Source organism: Aythya ferina (genome assembly GCF_964211825.1).
Source record: "Aythya ferina genome assembly, chromosome: 14".
NCBI classification, from domain to species: domain Eukaryota; kingdom Metazoa; phylum Chordata; class Aves; order Anseriformes; family Anatidae; genus Aythya; species Aythya ferina.
The window spans coordinates 4,423,542-4,445,799 of record NC_140312.1 but is presented as its reverse complement, the minus strand read 5'-3'; the positions used below and the strand labels follow the sequence as shown (position 1 = coordinate 4,445,799).

The 22,258-nt window shown below is 46.6% G+C and overlaps 1 protein-coding gene across 6 annotated transcripts in view; it reads left to right on the top strand.

Annotated features, from left to right (window-relative positions):
• Positions 1-22,258, top strand: part of KLHL3 (kelch like family member 3) — a 41,275-nt gene that overhangs the window by 2,622 nt on the left and 16,395 nt on the right. Inside the window, exons 1-5 of one of the 6 annotated variants that reach the window (XM_084535269.1) lie at positions 63-84; positions 4,784-4,900; positions 7,814-7,920; positions 12,716-12,837; positions 20,108-20,270. In XM_084535269.1, coding sequence (XP_084391395.1) covers positions 71-84; positions 4,784-4,900; positions 7,814-7,920; positions 12,716-12,837; positions 20,108-20,270 — 523 coding nt within the window. In that variant the 5' untranslated portion in view covers positions 63-70. Of the gene's footprint in view, positions 1-62; positions 85-4,783; positions 4,901-7,813; positions 7,921-12,360; positions 12,443-12,715; positions 12,838-20,107; positions 20,271-22,258 lie in introns of those variants that run through there. The other 5 variants (XM_084535268.1, XM_084535272.1, XM_084535271.1 and 2 more) reach the window with 5 other exon arrangements.

Here is a 22,258-nt window from a genome sequence, read left to right as displayed (position 1 = left end):
TGTCAGTGAAGACCTTCCTCAGTAGTTCCTGAAGTTTGCTTTTCCCCTGAGGTCTTCTGTCTCCATTGATATGTACTTCTGGGGGTAAGTTGTGTGCCAGTTATGTATTTGTCTAAGTTAATGTCTCCATGCTGATGTAGGCACTGAAAAAGTTCAACTAAATAGGATAAAAATGCTATTTAAAAATCTTTTCCGTTATGCTCTATCTTAAATGTTTTAATAATTATGTTTCTTTGAAATCCTCTTAAAATCCATGCGTTTGAACTCCTCCAGTCACATTTTTTACTGTCTTGCATATACATAAAGAAAAATTCAGAAATTAAGATTTCATAAATATGCTGCTACACTGACTGCCTTTTCTTACTGTGTGTCTGACTCGAGGAATAACACTGTTGGGTGTAATGTGTTGGCTCCATGACTTTGGTCGTCGATTCTAAAGAATTATTGCAGTAAAGAAATAAAAATACTTCAGGACTAAATGAATGGTTTAGTCCTAATTTATCTTAACGTGGCGTTTAAGCTTTGAAGACTTGTAGCTGCTATTGGGTACCTTTCAAATTTTTCGATCGGAGCTATGCCAAACCTGTCAGAAACAAAAGATTGACATTTTACAGTGATGTTTGTAAAGTACCCCAGAAAGAAGTGGCCAAGGCTTTGCAGATTCGCAGCTAATATATCATTCATCCCTCAAAACGGAGACACGAAGTGCCCATGAAGATGCCGGGCTGAAGGGGCCGGCCGTGAGGGCAGCGCTGGGCCTGTGGAGACGAGAGCGGCTCCCGGAGCCCCCCAGTGCTCTGTGGTGTTTTCCTTTTGCTCTGAAGGAAAGCTCATCTGGAAACTGCCCCTCCTTTAGGGTGAACTTCTGGCTCCCGTAAAACCTATCTCCGAACTGACTTTGGCAGAGCCTTGATTTTTGTTCCTGGGGTTTAGCAGCTCTCCACGCGGCGATAATCTTGCAAGGGGACAGTTTAGCTCGAAGGAGAGCTTTTATTCTTTCACATAATCTACAAAGACGTCTGTAATTACTGCTGGTAGCTAAGGCAACCCAACTTTATGGTTGATGCATGCACGCAGCAGAGCTGCGGGTTATGGGTGTTTAAAATACCTTGCCGTGGGTTGGTATGCGGCCGCGCTCAGGCGGGAGCTGCGGCGAGCCTGCGGGCGGCTTGAGCCAAGCCCCTGCTGGTGAGAGGAGAAGCGTGGTGGAAATGGGGCTCTGACTGACTTGGCTGACATAATTTGGGGCTCTGAAATGGGGGTGCGTTTGTTCCACTCGGGGACGGCGTTGAAAAGCCACGCGGGAAGTGGTGGCGGGGTTGGCGCGCTCTGAAAGGACAGGCCTTGTCGCTCATCGGAGAGTCCTGCTGTGTCCCTAACGAGGCTGCTCATCTGGCCCAGGGAAATTAAATCATTTGTCCATTCACTCGGTGCACGGCCTCAGATAGCCCAGGAATAGAACAAATTGCTCCTGGCACCCGGCCTGCCGGGCCCGCTGGGGCTGTAGGACACCAGCTCCTCGAACGGGAGGCTCTGGGGGCAGCATCCCTGTGCTGGGCTGTGGGATCCTGCACGCCCCGCTTGGTGCCTTTGATCCGAGCACTTTGTTCTCTCCTTGTCTTTGTTCCATTAATAAAATAACGGAGTAATTCCAAAGCATAACAATTATAATAACAGTGTAGTGGGAGAAGCCTCAGGTCTGGGTTATGTAATGCATTATTCTGCTCTTCCCAGGGGTAGCTTATTTTTTTTTTTTTTTGTGGCAGGTTGCATTTGCTTGGAGCATGTGGGTTCTTGCATTTCGATGCTGGAAATGTGTCGGCGATATCTGCGAGTTGGTGCATGGGGGTGTGAGATCTCTCTCCCAGACAAAAATCAGCCTCCATATATTAATGGGGAGAAATGCTATGGAAGCTGACTCAGTTTCAAAATGAGTTAAAGGCTCTTGGCCCTTAATTTTTTTTTTAAATGTTTCTTACATGAGTCATTTGGAAAGAACTTTAAATAACATATCTTGATTTTTTTTTTTTTAATTATTTATTTTTTGAAACAAGTTGTTAACTGGATAATCTGCAGTATTTTCTTGTGGTGATTCTTTGGCTCTTTGGTAAAACGTGAAGTTCACCCCTGCTAGTAAATCTGAGAATGTCTTTCAGGATGCTTTTCAAAAAGTTACTTTTCATGCTTTTTAGGAAGAAGTGTTTGATCTTTTTCAAATGAAGCAAGGTCTTTGCTTTTAAAATACACAGACGGAGGGTGGCAGAGTTAAGGCTTTATGGAGAGTTGTTGATCTGACGTTTGTGTTGGCGTTCAATGAAACTTGCTGTGCCCCCTGATCTGTATCTTGTGCCAGCTGAAAAGTTTGAAAATAATGAATCTTTGGTCTCTGGCGTTGGAGTGCTAACAAATAAATCTCAGCAGAGTGCTTTTCCCTGTTTGAGAAGCCTCGTGATGTCTGCATGCAGGGCTTGATTTTGGATCCTGTGAGGTTGATCTCTGACCATGACCACAACCAGTGCCCTGCGGTGGCCCCGCTGTGCCTGCCCCAGGTGTCTGCTGTCACCTCTTTCTGTTTCTTGTTCTTTTTCTTGACGTGTTTGCTTCCTGTAGGTGTTTCAGCTTTGGAGACTAAAAGCTTGGTGAAGTTGCTTGCAGTGTAAGAACCCCGCTTTTCCTGGCTTGGATCTGGCGTGCTGCGAGGGGAGGCTTGGCTTTTCTGAAAGCAAGGCTTTGCGCTGGATTTTTAAAGCTGTGGTCAATCTTTGCTTGGCCTGAGGTTTCAGCAGAGGCTTTTGATCGATACAGCACAGAGGCTGAGCTGAATCTGGCTGTGTCCATGTGGCAAGGAGGCTCTTTCACTGCAGCGTGCAGACCTGGGCTGCCGTCACTCTGTGCCTGTGGGTGCCGCTGGCACGGAGCACATTCAGCTTTCTCCAGGGACAGAAAAAGTGGTTGTGTTGTTGCCTGGTGCCAGCCCCGTGAGTACTAAATGTTTAACAAGAGGTACACTCCTTTCTGCTTTTTATCTGGCCGTGCAGGGCTAATTGGATGACAACCAAGGTGCAGGCGGGGAAGCTGTCTCCCTCATCTGAGACAAGTGCTGAGTTGTGTTGTGCTCAGCCTCGCGGCTTCGCTTATGGCTGGAAATATTTAACTCGCTCAGCAAAGTGAAGAAATTGGACTTGGCCGGATTTTGGCGATTACAGGCTAACCTTTGTCTCGGGCACAAAGCCGGAGGCCGCTCAGTATGCAGGCGTGCGTGCAAGCTGTGTGCAGCTTGGCTGCAGCTCCATGCAGTGCTTTTGGGGGAGGACAGTTTGGCCTCCTGAGGATGGCTGGGGGGACAGCGAGCTTTGTGGGACATGGGGATACAGCACTGGGAACAGGAGGTGGTCAGGAGCAGACAGTGGGGAGAGTGCAATGTTTAGTAAGGGCTACACATTGTCAAGGGGTAGTGAATCATGAATAATTGTGGTTTTCAACAGAAAAGTTACTGTGTGTGAGTACACATGTATACACGTGCAGAGGTGCATGAATACGTACATGAGTAGAGGCCATCTGACTCTTCTGGGGAAGGATCCCACATGCTTCCCTGGCTTTGCACCCTTTTTCAGTGATCTGCTGGTAAAGCCAGGCTGCCAGACTCTTGCTTTAACCCAATTCATCCTCTTTTATCACGACGCAAGCACGGCTAAGAAAGGTTACAAGGAGATGGGGACAAACCCAAAGCTGATGGAGACCATTCTCTGGAAGGAAGACTCTGAGCAGGTCTCCAGCCTGGTGGATGGTGGCCATGAGATTACCTTGCAAGGGCTGCCATTCACTTGGGGTTGGTTTTTGGCAAGGACAACCCTGCTCAACTTGTCTTATTTGCTTTTGCTGGCTGGAAGGTGGGAGGAATGAGCTGTGGATTTAAGCGGTGCAGTTATCTTGCACTAAAATGCTGCTGTTTTCACAGGTGGAAACCTTTAGCTCTGAGTGATTTCACACATTTTCAAATCGTAGAGGTAGATATTGACCTTATGTCAATGCTGTACAAAGAGCCAGCGCTCAGAACAAAGTAATGAGGACATATATGTGCCTTAGGCACCTGTTGGCCTGGTTAAACAGCACAAAACTGGGTGCGTTTGGTTTTACATTACCTATATAGCTTGTGGTTCTGCTAGGAAAGTCTAGCTCAGTAATTCTTTCTATACATTACAGTGGCACTAAATAGCCTTATTGCTACAATGGAAATTGGATGTGGCCACTGTAAAGCTAGCGCTTGGAAAACCTGCAGTTAGTTTTCATAGTCCTTTTCTACTTGCCTCTATAGCAGAAGATACAAGTCATATATTCTATGCTTAGGTTTTTGAGATCAAATGTGGAAAACTCAACTTCTCTTTCTCTGTGTGATTGTTAAAGTATCCGTGGTGCTCTTGCAGTTCCCAGTGCTCAAGTCTCTTTCTATTCGGTCAGGCAATTATGTTCTGGCTTGAATATCAACTTATACTGCTTTCCTGGACTGCAGCCTACAAGACTGGGCTTTGTCCTCGAGTGTTTGGCACCTTTTCACTTTCTTCCCTGCTGATTGAAATGTGGGCTGGTTGGCTTTCAACATCCATGCAGAGGTAGCTGCGTTTTGTGATGCTCTTCGTGTGGCAAACGTGATCGGACTAACAAACGTGCAAGTAATAACTCCATGCATGATGCCCTGTGCTGCAGTTTTAGGATACTTTTTTTTTTTTGTGTGTGTGTGTCACTGAATCAAACTTTCTACTTCTTTTTTTGTCCCTGTTTTCAGCATTAAGCAGAGTTCCCGATCCTCTGAGGCAGCTGAGGATGAAAAGGAGCAGCGCACAGTGACAGTCAACCCCTCTCACATGAGAAAGGCGTTCAAGGTCATGAATGAACTACGGAGGTACACTTCTGGGCATCCTCTCTGGTTTAGTGGGATCGTGCTGAATAAAACAGGCTCCTGGAAGATGTAATAAATAAATAAAAATCTCTGCCACCTTGATCACAGCTAATGGTTGCATGGAGGATGTTAATATGCTAGTAGGAGGAGGCAGCTACAATACAGCTGTTCTGTGATGAGCTGCTGTACCCAGTCTCACACTTGCCTATCTTCGAGTCAGAAGGAAGCCAGTTACGGCTCAAAAACATTATCTGAGCAATATCCTGCTTTTATAGATGATAATTCATTTAGCATTTTCCATTACTTACAGCAAATTTAGCTGTAAACTATGCTCTTAGCTGAGCTAATGGTCTGAAAACCAATAATAGAACATTTCAGACATTAAGACACCTACACATAATTACAGACCAAAGATTATTAATGCACCGTTCTTATTTTGTTTAACTAGCAGTGTTGTTCAGTCTGGGCTTAGCACTTCAAAGTAGGAAGAAAACCCCAACAATTTAGAACTCTACTTGCAAATTTAAAAATCCTATTACTGGTTAAAAGAGAACACCTTGGTGTCTTTAAATAACTGCGTAGGTACAAGGAGAACAGAGGCTGAGAAGAACGCAGTTTTTAAGAACCACTATGTCACTGATGTGATGACAGTAGCTGAGTCTGAATTGTTTTTTGGCTCTTATCTCATGAACCAGGCACAAGTTCAGCAGGTGTTCCTATAGGTAGTTCATTTGAGTCCCTTACTGTTCAAACACAGACTTAAAATCACATTTTTAAAAAGAATTCCTAATGGAAAGGACATGTGTCACACAAGTGAGTGTGTGTGTTCCCTCTCTCTCCAGATGGTATGATGAAAGCAGATAACATCATTTACTCTTTTGTGCGTGTGTTAGGTGCTCAGAAGATGATGTGGAAGCCACCTCTCTTTTGTAGGTTAAATAGTTTCCCAACATACATGTTCTTCAGTATGGGGAAGGGTTAGAAATGTCTCCTTCCACGGATGTCACACAGCAATTCTCAGTTGCATAAGGAACAGAAAATGGAAATATCTTTCCCTTGTAACAGTTAAATGAAGCAGAGTATGGTTTCTTTATATATTGGTATCCCTCTAGTCCTCTCTTTGTACTGAAAGCAAAGGATCTGAAAATAGAGGTTTGTGCAGCTATATTCAGAAATCTATTGTGCTACCATTATTCCTTTGTTAATTGAAGCATAGTGGGAATAGCTGGAGACTGACAAATGTTTTTTAGTGCCTGTAGTTAGCTAGATCTTGTGCTGTGGTCAAGTGATTAAAAAAAAATAAAATACAAGATTAAAAGCTTCCCTTAAGCACCTGTTTGATGTTTTCTTTTTCTGGGTACTCCTTCTCAGCCCCTGCTGCTGTTCTGGAATACACAGTTCTCATGTCCATTGTATTGTGCATTGAGCTTGTGATCCTTAAGCCATCAACAATCAGTGTTAATAGCTACCTTGAATAATAGTGCCTTAAAGCAAATGCATCAAGAAATCCTACACAGAGGGTCTAGAAGAATCTTGCTAAGCCTTTAACCTATTTACAATATGTTGCTCACTTGGAATTTGTAGCTTTCAAATGTAAATTAAATTAACTTTCATGAGTGGTGCTTTAAATAACTGTAGTCCAAAGAGGAATTGAATAGAGCATCTTTTACATAAGCTGAAGGATATGGGGAAGCTTCCATTAACAGACCATTAAAGAGCTCCCATTACCACCGTCATCTCCTCCAAACTGGGCTGAAAGCAGAACAAAGGTTATCAGTTCTTACTTTCTTCCTGTTTTCCAACTGTAGCCCTCCATTTCACAAATAATTTTGTTCGTGTAATCCAACATATGGAGGAGGAGACACACCTAGTCCGTTAGAAGATCTGTGTGTATTTATTTCATAGGCGGTTGCCTAAGTGAAAGCAGAGCATCGTGATAAACATTTCTGAGGAGAAGGCGACATCTAGATTTACAGACATGGAACTTTTTTTTTTTTCAGGCTTGACATTTGGAAAGAACACCCTTATTTTGCATTTGTATGCTCAAACATCTTAAACCAACTTATTGGGAGGCTGAGCACTTCTAGCTGTCTACATCTCTGAAGCCCTGTGCAAACATTAACTAATGAATCCTCAAAGGATGTACGTGGGGCTGGTAGGAAAGGTCACTGATTAATGAAGTGGCTTTGCCAAAGACGTACAATGAGTCAGTGGGGGAGCTCAGAAGTTTTTTGGTTTTCGTTTGGAGCCCCTTGTTTTTATCCCGGCGCCTCTTAATCCCAGACTAATTCCTGTTGTAAATGAAGTCCTCAGGCCCGCAGATAGACTTCACTGATGGGCTGCTTCTCCCTGGGCTTGGGGCAGCCTCTGCACTGATCAGCACCACCAGGTGTTTTGCTGGTCACGTTCTGCAGGGCCAAACATGGGAGAAAGTGCAGAAATAACATAATTTTTCCACTCTACCTTTTTCCAGTGGAAAAACGAAATTACTGCTGGTGTTTCCTTGCATGACTGGTACTTGCTTTATAGACCTGTCAGGGCTTGGCTCCAGGTGGTGCCCAAACTCTTAAGCTCTTCAGTACCTTCTCTAAGCCCTTCTTCTGAGAGGTGGAGGGAGTCCCTTTCCCATCCAGACCTTGTTTGGTTTCCAGAGTTTTTCTGGAAAACAGCAGAACCATGGGCAGGGTTGTGGTGTCGGGAGGATTCAGGCTTTGTTTTGTAGGGGAGCACTGGTAGGAGCTGGTAGCTGAAGGACGAGAGGACCTTGCACTGGGATTTGGCAGGAGCTCAGGTGCCTTGTCTGTAACAGTAGGACTTCTGCTTACTTTTTGGGGGCTTTACCAATGTAGTGTTTCGTTTTTTTTTTTCTGACCAGGAGTTCTGAAATGATCTTTGTCTTTTCTGGTGTTTTTCCAGCAAGCGGCTCCTCTGTGACGTGGTGATTGTGGCTGAAACTGTGGAGATGGAAGCCCACCGCGTGGTCCTTGCGGCCTGCAGCCCTTATTTTTGTGCGATGTTTACAGGTACTGCGCTCTGCACCAGACCCTGCGCTCGGGTTGAAGGGGCTGGGAGCTCTGCTGAGCCTCTGGCAGGAGCTGAGCAGAGGCAGGAGGCATGGCCTGGAGAAATAAGTACAGCTCGGTCTGCACTTCGCTGTGTGTGATGGATGTTGCTGAGCATCCTTGCTTAATTCTTTTAGGCACAATCTATGGCCTTGGGAGTGGTGCGTGGCTACAGGAGGAGTGCGTAGCACAGAGCTCACAGGAAGATTATTAGGAGGCTTGACTCGCTGTGTGTATGTTTTTTAATTCCTTAACAAGAACTCGGGTCAGGAAAACACACATAATTAACACCAAGCACATGTGCAGTGCCCTAATGGCTGTGGTGCACTTCAAAGAAGTTGCTGGCGTAGAAGTTGTAGTTTCAAGGCCCAGCCCTGCAGACGCTTATTCGCGGTCACGGATGTTTAATCTCCCATGGCACTTGTTGCTGCTGCCCGAAATAACACTGTTGTTCTCCAGATCCAAACATGTATTAGCAGCCCTGCCTTTTTGCAGGGAGTGTTGTTGCAGTCCAGCATATTTTGGTCAGGGCAGATGCAATCTCAATGAGAAGGGAAGGAGAGAGGACGAAATCCTTGCCCTGTTCGTGTGATACCTATAGCCTGTGCTTGTCGCTGGCTGTGCCCAGGCAGAGCAGCAAGAAGAGCTGTGTCAATCCCAAGGCAGGCAAGTGACCAGCTTATTTAAGTCCTTCTAGTACCATCAGTTTGGTCAGGAGCTCCTTAGCTTTCTTCCTTTTCTGTGCCCCTCCTTTCCAGGATAGAAGCTGACTTAACCAAATAGAAATAAAACGTTTGTATGCTCTAGAGAATGGTGGTTACAGTCCCACAGCTTCAGCATTTTGGGGGGTTTTCCCACTTTTTTATGTTCCCTCGTTTGTGGCCTTGGGGAGGAGAAAGCCAAGTTCAGTAGGAGCTCTTGGAGCTGTTTGGAAGCAGGCCACGTGGATGCTTCTTGCTTCTACAAGCCTTTGGGTTAGGCTTGCTTTTATTTTGCTTCGCTGGGAGCAGAATGCAGCATTTCTGAGGAAAGCCTGTCATCTGGGAATCCTCTCTTCCTTTCTGTAATGGAGGGAGGGAAAAAAAGCATATAACACTGAAGTGTAAGTCGACGTCTGAACGTTAGATGAGATGTGAGGTTTGCCATGGTGGCCTTGTCTGTGCGGTGAGCTCAGGGGGAAAGCATTTGTGTTTTTTAGGGAGCTGGAAGCGGGTGGGTGCTGGCCGTGGTGAGGAGGCGGAGGAGCAAGCCCTGCTCAGAAGCACCTTTTGGCAGAGGGCACCTCAGAGGGGATTTGGGAGGGCTTGTGATGCTCATTCCTCATGAGAATTAATAAATAAATAAATAGAAAGTTACTGGAAAGCCCTCTGATCTTTAGAGGTCACCTGAGCGGGAACGCGGTGGTGCAGAGCGGGGTCGGGGCCGCTCGTGTTTCCATGCAGGAATTCTCCGGACGTGTAATCCCTCACGCTGCGAGTTAACCAGTAATCAGCTAACCACCAGCCTCGGTCATGCGGCTGCCTCGGCGCTGCCCGGGGCTGGGTGACAGCCCCCGTGGGGCCCCCAGCCTGTCCCGGGGGCAGCAGGGTGTAGGCAGAGAACAACTCCCCGTTTGCTTTTGGTCCAGCTGCTCCTGAGTTTCTAAGGGCTGGATCTTCCTCTTGCAGAGGCCGAGCATGTGATCCACTTCCAGCTGCGTGTTGTTTCAGTCTCTGGAGGGTGAGATTTTAGCGTCGCAGCCTGGCTATTAGCTGCGTTTTATTTTTCAGTGTTGCTTTGCACGGCAGCAGCCTGGCTTGAGAGCTGTGCCATGCACATACCTGCAGGGTGGCTGCAGGATGGACGGGGCAGCAGCAGCTTGTGCTGAGTCCCTGCTGGAGGAAATGATTTTTGGGGAGCTGGGGGGGACCCCTCGTCTGACGCCCTCTCTGCAGGTGCTGTTGCTGTAGGCTGGGCCTGATTTTGGACTCGTGGATGACCTTGTGATGACCGTGGGATCTGTCTTATACCACCTGGTGTCCTCTGGTTAGGCACGTCTCTTGACAAAAGCTTTTGCAAGTCCTAAAATAAAAGGCATGTTTTCCATTTGTATCCTCCCCCACTGAAGGAGAGATGGGACCCAGCACCTCCCAATTCTTTACTGATTTTTAGAGCATTTCAGATGGATGGTCCCTGTTGGCACCGTGCTGTGCGGGGATGATTGGTGGCAGTAATTTCCATCAGTATAGAATAAAACGTGATAGTTTCAGAAAGAACAACAGCAGAGATGCTGCTGGGACCGTGCCTTTGAGAAACGTGGGGGGATCTTGGCAGTGCTGGGTGAGGAGGCAGCAGTGCAGAAGTCTTCCTTTCAGATCCCTAACAGCCCCCGTGCACGAGGGGCTGTGGCATTGGTATTCAGTACGCTTGTGAGCTCTCCTCCTTCAGCACATCACTGACTTGGGAAACAAGCTGGAGCTGGGAAGCATCTCGAGCGCAGTAAATCTGAGGCAGGGCAAGCTGCTGTGCTGGGTAAACAAGGCGCTGGGAGCTGCTGCAGTTCTGACAGCAGCCTCTCGTGACAAAGCCGGGGAGCTGAGCTGGCTGGCGGCAGGAAAAAGTACAAGGAGGAAGGGAGAGAGCAGCGCTGGTGTTGTGTATGGGGCATGAAGGACTTGTCTTCACAAGGCCCTCATGTCTGCAAGGTGCATTCCCCTAAAAGGGGTCTGCTTGAAGGCACGCTGCCTGTTTTCACATCTTTGTGCCCTCTTACCCTGTCCCTTGTATCTGCTTGCCTGCAGGGTGTGGGGTCGGGGTCTGTGCAGCACAGCCCAGCACCATTAGGTTCATTCTCAGCACAGTCCTCATCTAGGGGAGCTGCTGTTAATGCTCTGAATCACTCTGTCATGAAGGGATCGGGTGAGGCTTGGGGGTACGGTTTGTGGTTTTTTATTTTATTCTCAGTAAGAGGATGTGGCTGATAGGATCCGGTCCCAACTCCACTGCTGTCCCTGTCCTGGGACACAACGTGTGAGCCTCACCTTGGTGGCTGTGCAGAGCCAGTGGGGGATGTTAGCATGCAGGGCTGGCAGCTTGCTGGTGGGTGTAGAAGCCCACACTGCCTTTATTTTTGTTGGCTGTGTCACATGAGCGCCACGGAGACAGATGATGTTGTCGGATCGGTCCCTCCGAGCTATTTCTGCATCGATATTTCTGTATCGATCATGGGTGAGAGCATCCCAGCCGCTCCTGCCCCTGGTTCCAGCGAGCGCTGTCAGTGCCGTGGCTGCTCCTCTTTGCCCCTCGCCTCTGTAGGGTTTTTGTCTGGGTGCTCCTTGCAGGCAGTGCCAGCTCCGTGTGTGTGTGGATTTTTTGGGGGAAGAAGAAGTGCTGGGAGATGTTTATTTTGTCAGTCAAAAAATCCTACTTTGAAAGCCCCCCAAATGTAGGTCATTTATCCCTTTGTACTTGTACATTTCTATTCATGGGCTTCTCTGAAATAAAATTTTATTTGATTTTAAAAATAGAAGTTGGAGCAAATATTATTTCAGTCTGTTTCCTTTTGGGTGGTGCTGGCTCTCCTAATACTTATGGTCTGACCTGACTCCTGTTATTTGCTTCCTCATTGGCATAAGCAAAGCCCCAGAAGTTTAATTTCCAGGCTCCAGGTTTTGCTCAGGCTCGGACCCCCTTTAGCATCTGACTCTGTGCCGTGTACTAAATGTGCCCGTCTGCATCTTGTCGTGCTCGGTATGGGGATGTAGGCTGTAATTACTTCTCACATAGGCTGCAGGAACTATTTTTCCTCTTAATCCCACAGCAGTATTGAGTCACCAGGTTTCTTACAGTAGTGATTATTCATGTCCTGGTTTAAGAATTGACATTTTTTTGAGCTGTCCTTTGTCTGTCTTTATTTTTTTCATCTATCGTTTCCTTTCTGCTCTTTCTTGGAGCTTGCTCTTTCTGGTCTGTGGTTCCTGGAGATCGCGCTGATTAGAGCCTGGGCTGGGTGATCTCACCCTGTGTGTGAATGCTGGAAGGGGCCCTGGGGAGCCTTTCCTCCTCCTTCCCACCGCGCTTTTGTTACTGGGACGCGCTCCTGTACGCACGGGGTCTGTGTGCGTGGTGCCTGCAATGACGAACACATCTTTTTGCACAGATGCTTTTTGTAAGGTGCAGCTGTGCGGACAGGTTACAGCAAGGTAATTTCGGGGAGAAGCCTGCAGCACACTGGATGTGTGCTGGTTTTCCTCAGCAGGTTTCAGGTTACTCCTCAAGAAAGAGGGTGGTGCTATCTTTTATTGTAGGGATATTGTAGGATTGTTAGGGTGCCATAAAGCACCCTAACAGCTGTTGCAGATGATTCATCTACCCATATATATATTTAAATATATTAGTAAAGCCCTCCTAAGACCTGTCCTCAGTCTCTTTGAATCTGTCCCTGTGATGAGACACGGCTGAAGGCTGTATTCTTTTTTCAGCCCCTGAATGTGTTTCAGTGCAGGTGAACTTTGCAGGTTTTTTTTTTTTCTGCAACAAATTGACCTTGCTGCATTTGTTGATGACTTTTATCTTCTATCAGTGTCTTCTAATGTTGAGGTGCTCTTTAGGCTGCATTAAGAGGTTCGGAGAGCCTTGCTAGTTGTCCTTAGGTAGTCAGGGATAGTGTCAGGGAGTCTATTAGATACCAGGAGTATGTGCTGCATGTGTGGGGAGCAAGGGCTGAAAAGAGCTCCTGCCAAGCAAACTCTGACTGTCCTTTTGAAATGCTTTTCAGGAGACATGTCTGAAAGCAAAGCCAAGAAGATCGAGATAAAAGACGTCGATGGGCAGACGCTGAGGAAGCTGATTGATTACATCTACACAGCCGAGATAGAGGTCACGGAAGAGAACGTGCAGGTGAGTCTGGTTCGGCTGCTCCTTGGAAACCCAAGTCAGAAGCTTGAAACTCAGAAGCCTTGGAGAGGGGTGAGTGATCTCCTCAGGCTGCGGGAAGTAAAAGGTTGAGCTTAAAAGAGCTCCTTGCAGCCTTGTTCAGTCTTGAGGCACTTTGCTGCTTTCCCTGCACCTAAGTCATGTTGCATTTAGCTTTAGTATCAAGCTCTTACAATGAGCTTAGGCATTTGTATTCCGAGAAGCTGCTGACTTGTGGGTCAGTCAGTCAAAGGTCAGAAGATACTCAAACAAGCAGAGAGTGGAATGTGGTTTTAAGGTCCTGGCAGAGGAATCTGCCTGTTAGTTTTTAAGTTCTTCTGGGGAGTTTGATTAGTTTGGCAGAGCTTTGAGTGGAATATATTGTTAAAACGAGGGCATTCTTCCCTTCTTTGTGTGCCTTCTGTCTTGGAGTTCTTTGAGGTAAATATTTGTCTGAAAGTGGAAGGGGTAATTGAAAGGCAGCCTTACAGATAAAGCAGGATGCAAGGAGGAGCGTTTTGTTGTCTGTGTCACATGGCTGTGGCTGCTGGTAAAGCTTTTTCTCTTCTGTTTCTTTGATTGTAAGGAAACGGCTGTGCACTTAGCCACCGATGTCTGGAAGGGATGCTGGGAGCTGGAGTGCGGGTGTGCTTTTTGGTTGTTACCTGGTTTTGTTTGCAAGTGGTAGTTCAGGCCTGTTGTTGTCCTCTTGGTGACGTGGGCATCGGGCAGGGATTCAGCAGCTGGTGTCTGCCTCGCTAGAGAGATGGAGGGAGGGGAAATGCTGCTGCCTGCGTTCTGTTGACCTAATTAAGATGGCAAAATTAGACTGGTACGAAGTCCTTTACTGCGTGAAATTGAGTTCTTGCTGTGGATGGGACACGCTCGCCTACTCTGGTCCCTTAGGGAGGGCCCAAGTTCTCGCTGTGTTGCAGCATGTGGTTCTTCTTGCAGGAACCTGTGCAAATCCTGATCCACGTCTGCCTTCTGGTCTGAGCCCTGGGCCATCCTTCATGACCCAAGCCTGTGGGTTTCTTCTTTCTGCCCTCCCATGGTACAAACTTGTCTTTCTGGCCTGCTCTCGCCCTGGCTTTTGTCACATCAGATTGTGGACCCTGGTTGCCCTACAGTGAGGCTGTCCAAGCCAGGCCACTGGTGAGGAGACCTTCAAGGTGCCTTTGCAGCAAAGAAGCTGATGTTCAACCCCCCCGAGCTACCTGTCCACTGCAAGGTCCCGTGCTTAACTGCAGTGTGTAGTCAAGGTTATAAGGATCTGAGCTCCTGCACTACTTCAGTAATACGTAGTGGGGAAGCAGGGTAGATTCTTGGACTTCTGGGGACTAATGTTGGTGGAGGAAAAATGACATTTACACACTGTCAAGCTGCCATCTCTTCCTGGGGGAAATGTAAAGACTGTATCCACGTGCTTTCGGAAATGTGTGCGTTCCTTCCCTGCTCTGGTTGTTAGGTGGCCCAGAAGCACCCACTCGGCACGTGGGACGTGCTGAGCTCCAGCTGCCATCTGGCGTGCTGGATCCTGTCCGTCTGCATGGAGAGAGGCTTGCTTGAAGTTACTGCACGTGCTCTAGCTTTTTCCCCATGAGAGCACGTTGGTGCTCGTGTAGAGCTGCACCTGCATATGAGCAGGGTGGCTGCATGGCCAGCTCCATCCCGCTCTGCATTGGCAGGATAGACCTGCCCTGAGAAGTCCAGGTGTTTAATTTCCAATCAAACAGAAAAAAAAAATATATATATTTTTTTAGTAAAACCTAACCATATCCTACCTTCTGTTGGCCTAGGGATTACAAAGAGGTGGAGTTAAGAGCTGTGCCTATCCTCATATTTTGGCTCACATCTCTCAGACATGATCAAAAATACGTTTGGCAGATACTAAGATTTAAGCAATGAGCTTTTTCCCAGTCTAATAAAGCACTCCCTTTTCTTCACGATTTATTTAAATATTCACACTGTGAATAACTCTTTAGACTGGAGGTAAATTAATTCATGAGAGCTAGGAAATGAAGCTGATCTAGAGCAAGATCAACTGACTGGACCGTTTTGTTATGTAAAAATGCCTGTCTTGAAAATGTTTTATGGAATTTGATAGATTTTTGTGATGAAGCCCATAGAAAGATTAAAGAGGAATTTCCATGCCATCTGTGGGTATTTAACCACTGAACGGAATGCCATAAACAGGTTAATGGGCACAGAGAGAAAAGTCTACATAAAAGAATATTCTGTGATTCCTCCAAAAGGTTCACCCAGGTAAAGGCAAACCAAAGTGAACAGTTAAACCCTCGGTGTGGATTAGCAATGTCAGCCTTAGGAAGACGTGAGCAGTTTGGGTAATTTACCTTGTCACATCCTCCTGCTGCACGGCTCTGTCAGCCATCCAGCTGGAAGGGTGCCTCGGTGGTGCCGGTCTGCGATGTTTCAGCAGTGTTCCTTCACTGTCTCGTCGTGAGACTTCCTCAATTCCCAGCAGCTACCTCATGTCTGGAGCTCCGATTTCCTACCTGGAAGAGGGTGCATTAAAGGTTTTTTTTTTTTTTTTTTTTTTTTTTTTCAGTTTGACACCCAGTTGTTCAGACTTCCTCAGCAGATGGAAGAAGTGATTTCTGGGTATGCGTGCCAGTTAATTTCATTGTAGAAATTACAAGAAAAAAGATTGTTAAATGGCATTAATTGGTTGTTAGGTGGCCTGAAGATGTTATGTTGGTGCTGGCGTATGGAGAACCAGCAAATTTATCGCAGAGCATGCTAGAGAATTATTTTACCATTTATTAGGAGGCTTAGAGATGCTCACGCTCATGTTGCTGAAGCAGGTGAATTTTTGGCTGCCCTTGTCTTTGTTGTGGTGTTTACTGTGTGTGGCAGGAGACATATTGCACTGCAAATAGGAGCCCAGTGCTCTTGTGCCAACAGTGCTATGCTGCTGGAGCACAACATCCTGCAGATGGGCTGGCAGTGGGAGGTGGGTCAGAGCTGTTGTTGTTCAGGGAGGAAGGCTTTATTCAGACTTGAACAAGAAGGTTTTCCATCCATGAGCAAATACAATGGGGGAAAGTGCAGAAAACTGATGACAGAAGTCAACAGCTGTCCCTGATCTGAAGGTGGGAACAAGCGACATAGATTTGGAGCAGTTGTGTGTGGGGTTCTCTCTCCAGGTACAAGTTGCTCTTCTTCTGTACCTGTGGTAAGCATCTTCCTTTTGGAAGGCAAGAAATTATAGGAATTATCCATTTGGGCTTCCACTTCAAAATAAAACCGCTTCTCCACCTCGAAACCCTTTGTGGTAAACATCTGCATGCATGAGGCTCATGGTGTGCTTATCTTGGAAAAGAAATTGTGCTGAAGCCCATGGAAATCACAGGTTTTGGGTGTCCAGGTTGGTTGTGACACTGAATGAAGAGGAGATCTGGGGGGAGGCCTTTCATTCTCCTAGGAGCTCCTGTCTGTAGGCAGTGAATACAGTCCTCCTTCAGCACTTTGTACCCATCCTTAGTGATGGCACTTAATTACTTGCAATCTGAGAATTACCCTTCCAATTAAGAAAGTCACTACCATTAGGGTTGTAATGATTCCCTGGGAAAAGTCCTGATTAACCTGATTTCATGATTAAATTCCTATTAATGAGGTGCAGCATACCACATGCATGGTGTCCTTGTACACTGCTGCAGTCTGAGGTATGGCTCATGGAAAAAAAATGAAGAGATGTCTAGAAATCAACTGACTGGGGGAAATAGATGTTGGCACTGTCAGCTTTCAAACATAATAATCATAATAAAAATGTCTCGAGAAAGGAGGAAAAAAGCTTTGCTAGCATCTGTAGCGCTTCCTTTTCAGAAGTGTGCTTCCCCACCTCGTGTTTCCCAAAGGAATAAGGACTTCAAAACAGAGGAAGGAGAGTCTCAGGGGGGGAAAAAAGTTTGGGTACTGCAATGATGAAGGGTGTTAAGTGGGTCATTTCATCTCCCGTCCCTCTGTGCGCTCCAAAAGCTGCAACTACAGCTTGTACAGTTTGCAGAGCGCCATTCAGCTCAGCTTTAGGAGATGCAATCAATCAGGTCTGTTTTCTTCCTGCTGTAATAACTTGTTGCTTTGCGTCACCCTCCTGGGGTGCTGGAGAGTCCTCCAACAGCAAGGCAGAGTTGTGGGCTGGGGGGACCTTTTCAGCCTTTGGGAAGTCATCTAGATCAGATTGGCCTTACAGAAAGGTGAGAAGAAACTCGTGTGTGGCATCAGAGGACTGTGCTGGAAGCCTGGCAGGTGCTCCTCCACTTCTTTTTATCCCACTGTTCACCCAGAGACGGTTTAGCTGTACTGTGTGGTGAAGCTGGAGCAGGTAGATTAGGAGGGAAGTTGCAAGCTACTCCCCTGTTTTCTCTCTCCTCCCTGTATCCCTTCTTATGCCTGTTCCTGGGGAGGTGTGTGGCTTTCTGATCCTGCCACGCATGCCGCTGCCTGGGCTATTTCACCCCAGGTGGAGCATTTAAGTACAAGCACCATTGTTCATGCTTGGCACTGCCTGGTAGCAACTGGGGAGTGATAAAGCCTTAATTGCCTTCCTCACGCTGAAAAGCCACATCACAATAATGCCGTTTTATCTCTGTTCCATGTGCACTGTTGAGCTATTAAGTCAAAACCGAGCATTTAACCTGCCTTGCAAATGTGAGCCCTGCTTGTTTCTCTGCTCGTGGTTTCCCCCGGGAGCTGTCTCCCTGTTTGGGCAGATGCACGGGCCCAGCTGTGGCCCTGGATGTGCTGCTGAGGATTACAGCCAACACCCTTTTTGGCTTCCAGTTTGACTAAATTGTCAAAGCAGCTTAAAAGCATTAATATCCCTGCTTTGGGGAAGCATTCCTCTCCCCGTTTTGCAGAGGAATAGTGCAGGTTGCCTCTTGGCCGAGGTTACCTGCAAGGCTGTAGCAGAGGAGGGAACTCACCCCAGTCTCTGAAGCCTAGCGTTAATGCCCTGAATATGGAACGAACCTCACGGCAACACGGATTGCTTTTGGCTGAAAGATGTTTCTGGTTCGGAGACATCAAAGGTTTCTGAAAGTGTTTAATTGCACAGACAATGTTCTGTTACACTTGAGGCTGGTACAGAGTCTGCAGGGTGAGAGCACAGCTGGAGAAATGGATGGTTATTGCTGTTTTGTACCGTCGATGAGGTTCTGGACATAATTTATTTAGCAAAGAAATCAGTCTCAGTAGCAATAGCAGGTAATTTTGATAGTTTTGAAAGAGGATTGGATCTGGTGAGGAGGCTGATCTGGTAGAGAAGCCAGATGAACAGTACGTGCTCTAAATTGTTCACAGTAGTTGGAGCTCAAATATTAAAAGCCAAATCCAGACCCAAGTGAGTAACTTGCCTGGATTTTAATGGGGTTGCAGCTTGGTCCTGCTGCACGTTTAGGCAGGGCATTTCCTCTTGTTATTTCTAAAGGAAACAGACATTGTGCTAGCGGATATCCTTTGCTTGCTTTTTGCCTTCCCTGGTAAAAAAAAAAAAACAAAAACCAAAAAAACTAGAGCGGTAAGATGTTCAGCTGGGAAATAAGAAAGAGAAAATCCAGTCTTCTGTTGATAAGCTATTTTTATCCTACTTCTAAAGCATGATATGATAATGCTCCTTTCACAATAACTGCAGTGGTGTGAGGCAGCTTCTCTGCTGCCCTGTCAAGCCAGCCTGAGGCTGCAGGACATCGGTACTGGGATGTCCAAGGGGCTCTAGTGTGTGGCTATCAGTGACAGTAGCTCAGAGGCAATATACCCAAATGCTTCTGCTAGGCACCCACCTGCATCTGCAGGCACACTTGATGGTAGGGTGTGCTTGGAGGAAGCCCTAGGTGGTCACAGGTAGTCTGCAGGGAGTCCCCAGCCCTCGTGCAAGTCAGGCTCTCACCTTTCTGCTGCTAGAAGGAGCTTGTTCAGCCAGGTAGAAAGCTGCTCACGGCTAGGTTCCAAAACTGCAAGAGCATTGCCATCTTGATTTAATCAAACCAAAACCACAAAGTAATCTCCTGGCGTCAAGAGGCTTGGGGCAAAATGGGCTCCCAGGTTAATTGTGTTTTTTTTTTTTTTTTTAATGTAGCCTATTGAGGTGGCTGCTTGGCAGCCGTCAGGTACTGTAGGTCTGTGCTGGAGCTGGAATGTGTCAGAGGCTTAGAAAACACCTGGGGTGAGTTGTGAGTGTCCTGCCCCTATGGGAAACTGAGTGTGGGGGGAGGCAGGCAGGGAGGGGAGGTCTTTTTCCCTTCTCTGCCATCAAGACCCAAGGAGGTGAATGCCGTTAACCTCCTTGTTTTGTGTAACAGCCACATTTTTTTGGTTGGAAATAGCTTTCCGGAAATCTGTGCTCAGATGGTGAGCACAGATGCCCGGTTTGAAGACCATGTGTGAAGCAGCCAGAGCTACGGAAGAGCTGGGATCAGAAACGTCTGCAGTTGCTGTAAGACATAAGAAAGGAAGTAGCTGATGTCACAGGCTGTAACATCCAGACCGATGTTATTTTCTACTTCCTATCCTTGCTTGTTGACTTCCAAAATGGTCTTTCCAGCAGATGTGACATTCCTGACCTAGTTTTGTCTCTCTTTTCTGCCCTTGGTTTTGTAGGCACGAAGCAGTACCTCATTTTCAGATGCAGTCATGAACCACAGCACTGAAGCGTCCACAGATTTTTGTGTGGCTGAGAATGGGGACTGTTGATTTGAGTAGTTGGCTCTTTCTTACCTGAAAGCCTTGCCGTTTCCAAAACCTGCTTGAGCTTGCTGCTGTCTCCCTTTCTAGTGGGGCAGTTTAGGCACTCTGTTCAAAAGCCAGCATGGTTTTGATGGAAATAAGGAGGCTCACAATTCTGAGGGTGCTGGGGTGTTGTGGGCTTTGAATGTGATGGTAAAACATGCAAATAATATAAAGCTCTTCAGGGGAAAACAAGTCTGTGGGTGGGGCCTAGCGGCAGCAAAGGCAGAGATTCAGGTGCATCCCTGGTTGCTTGTGTTTTGTCCTCCTCTTACCCAACTTGAGGTTGTTTGAGGAGAAGAGCTCTGCTCTCAGCCCAACACGGTATAGCCATTTCCATCTCTCAGAGAATGGAAAGTTCTGTGTATAAATACTGCTGAAACGTTAACCTTCCTTCTCACACCCTACAGTGATGTGTCCCTGTTTGGAGGGGGCTTGCATCTAACTCGTGCAAGTTGGGAATTAAACTTTCTCTGTTGCTATCTCCAATTTCCCTTTCTTGTTGTTCCAGGTTTTGTTGCCAGCTGCTAGCTTATTGCAGCTGATGGATGTTAGAAAAAACTGCTGCGACTTTCTTCAATCCCAGCTGCATCCCACGAACTGCCTTGGAATTCGAGCTTTTGCAGATGTGCACGCGTGCACCGAGCTGCTGCAGCAGGCAAATGCCTACGCAGGTGAGGAAAAGGTCGTCTGTTTGTCGGGGTAAACCTGCTTGCAGGTGCAGCAACTCACAGGTTGAGCAAGATCAGTGTGTAGTGGTTGGTCTCATCGTGCTTCTAGTATTAGACCAGGAAAGGGAATGTTGTAAATTTGTGACTTCTTGTGATGCTGCAAATTGTGAAATGTAGTTTGGTGGCAGGGAAATGTGCAGAAGGATTAAAAAAAAAACACCACCACCACCAAAAAAAAAAAAAAAAAGCCAAAACACAGAAAACCCAACCCCACAATCCTCTGGATCCCAGCCTGCAAAATAGTTCCTTGGAGTGTTCCTAGTAAGCTCTTTGGCTTCCTGCTCAACAGCACGGTGTTGGAGTGCTGGTGTTCACCCATTGCCCTCTCAAAGGGTGTGCTGCCCTTCGAGTGCAGGAAGCAGTCGCTGGGGCTTTGGGCACTCTAGGAATAACTGGCAGTGGGCAAAATTAAATCTTGTGAGTGGGAATAGGAACACTCAGCTAAAACAAATTGTCATGCGGCTTGAGCCTCTGATCTGTGGAGCAATGGTAGCTTACACCATGGGTAGATAAACTCTTATTTCCTTAATTCCTTGAGTGTGGGTGTGTTTGGTTGCAGTAAGTAGGCGCAGGCAATGGCTTTCAGCATTCCTCGTCTGCGTTGTAAATGTAAAGCTGTTCAAGTGGGCCTGTACTCCTAACTTCCCTGCACTTTCCAGTCTCCTCTGGGACAGTTGCCCTTGAACTCTGCTCAGAATTTTTCTACTCGGTTTGTTTTTCTGCTTTTGTGTCTATTTATATAGGCAAAAATACACCTGCTCTCTCCCAGAGCACCTGCTCCGTCCTGCACTATTTTCCTTGGTATGTTTTTGTCCTTAATTGGACCATAAGTGGGCTCAGTAGAATAAAAAGGTGCCCACTGAGTCCTCCCCTATTCTTCTGCAAATAAAAGTAAAACCTTTTTCAGCTGCTTTGGCTGTATTATCCCCTGGAGGAAAAGGTACCCTGGAAGGAATGGTTAATTTTGTAAAGGCTTGCTTGTAATATCTCATTATCCTTGCTTCCAGGCCCTGTTTAATCTTTAACTCAACAAGCAGTGCATTCACTGTATATTTATTTGGTTGTTTGGCAATTAGAAAGTCTGCTTTGTTGTTTTATTGGCCTTCATAAGTCCCAGTTAGTACAGTAGCCCATGTAATGTTAATGGAACTCCATTAATAAAAATGCCATTAAAATTCTTTTCGCTATGTTGTTTATGTAACAGCATTAAACCAAGACAGAGGTCCCCAGGCTCAAGAGCCCCTGCGTGCGTGAGCTCAGTTCCTTGGGAGTGCTTGGTTCTGGCCAGTGGATAACCTCAATGGGTAGAGGAGCTGCCTTGATAGAAGCAGGCTCAAGTTATTTTATTAAAATCAGTAAATATTTTTACTTGCTTCCAACAAATAACAAGAGATCAAATATCTTTCTATTGCCAGATGCTAATCCAGAATGAATAGGAGATTGTGTCCAGAAGTCAGAGTGCATACAGATTACTGTGTCAGGAGCATTTCCTGTTTTTCAAGTATTTAAGGCTAGAAAAGTTCATTAGATCCTATATATGATTTCCAGCATAACACAGAATTAAGCTTTATTGATCTTTTTAATCAGAGCCCTTGGCTTAGCTGTAGAGTTTTGGTCCCCATCAGACTAAAGGGGTCTGCGGCTGGGGAAGCCCAAGTGCCCTCTGCAGCAGTGGCATTGGTAAGGAGTTGTTCGGGTGAGATCTCCAAGGAGATACTCTCGGGAAGTTGTGCCAGCTTGTGTCCCCGTAGTGCTATTTTTTGGCAGGCAAAGTACTTTGCAGAGAGGAAATCAAGAGGCAGATCTTGCTGCAGAGGGAGCTCTTTGGATATATGAGTCTGAACTTCTCAAAGCTAAAGGGGTGAGGGCTTGAAAAAAGCTGCTTCAGATCAAGTGGCTGAGAATTGTGTTTCAGGCAAAGGTAAATGAGA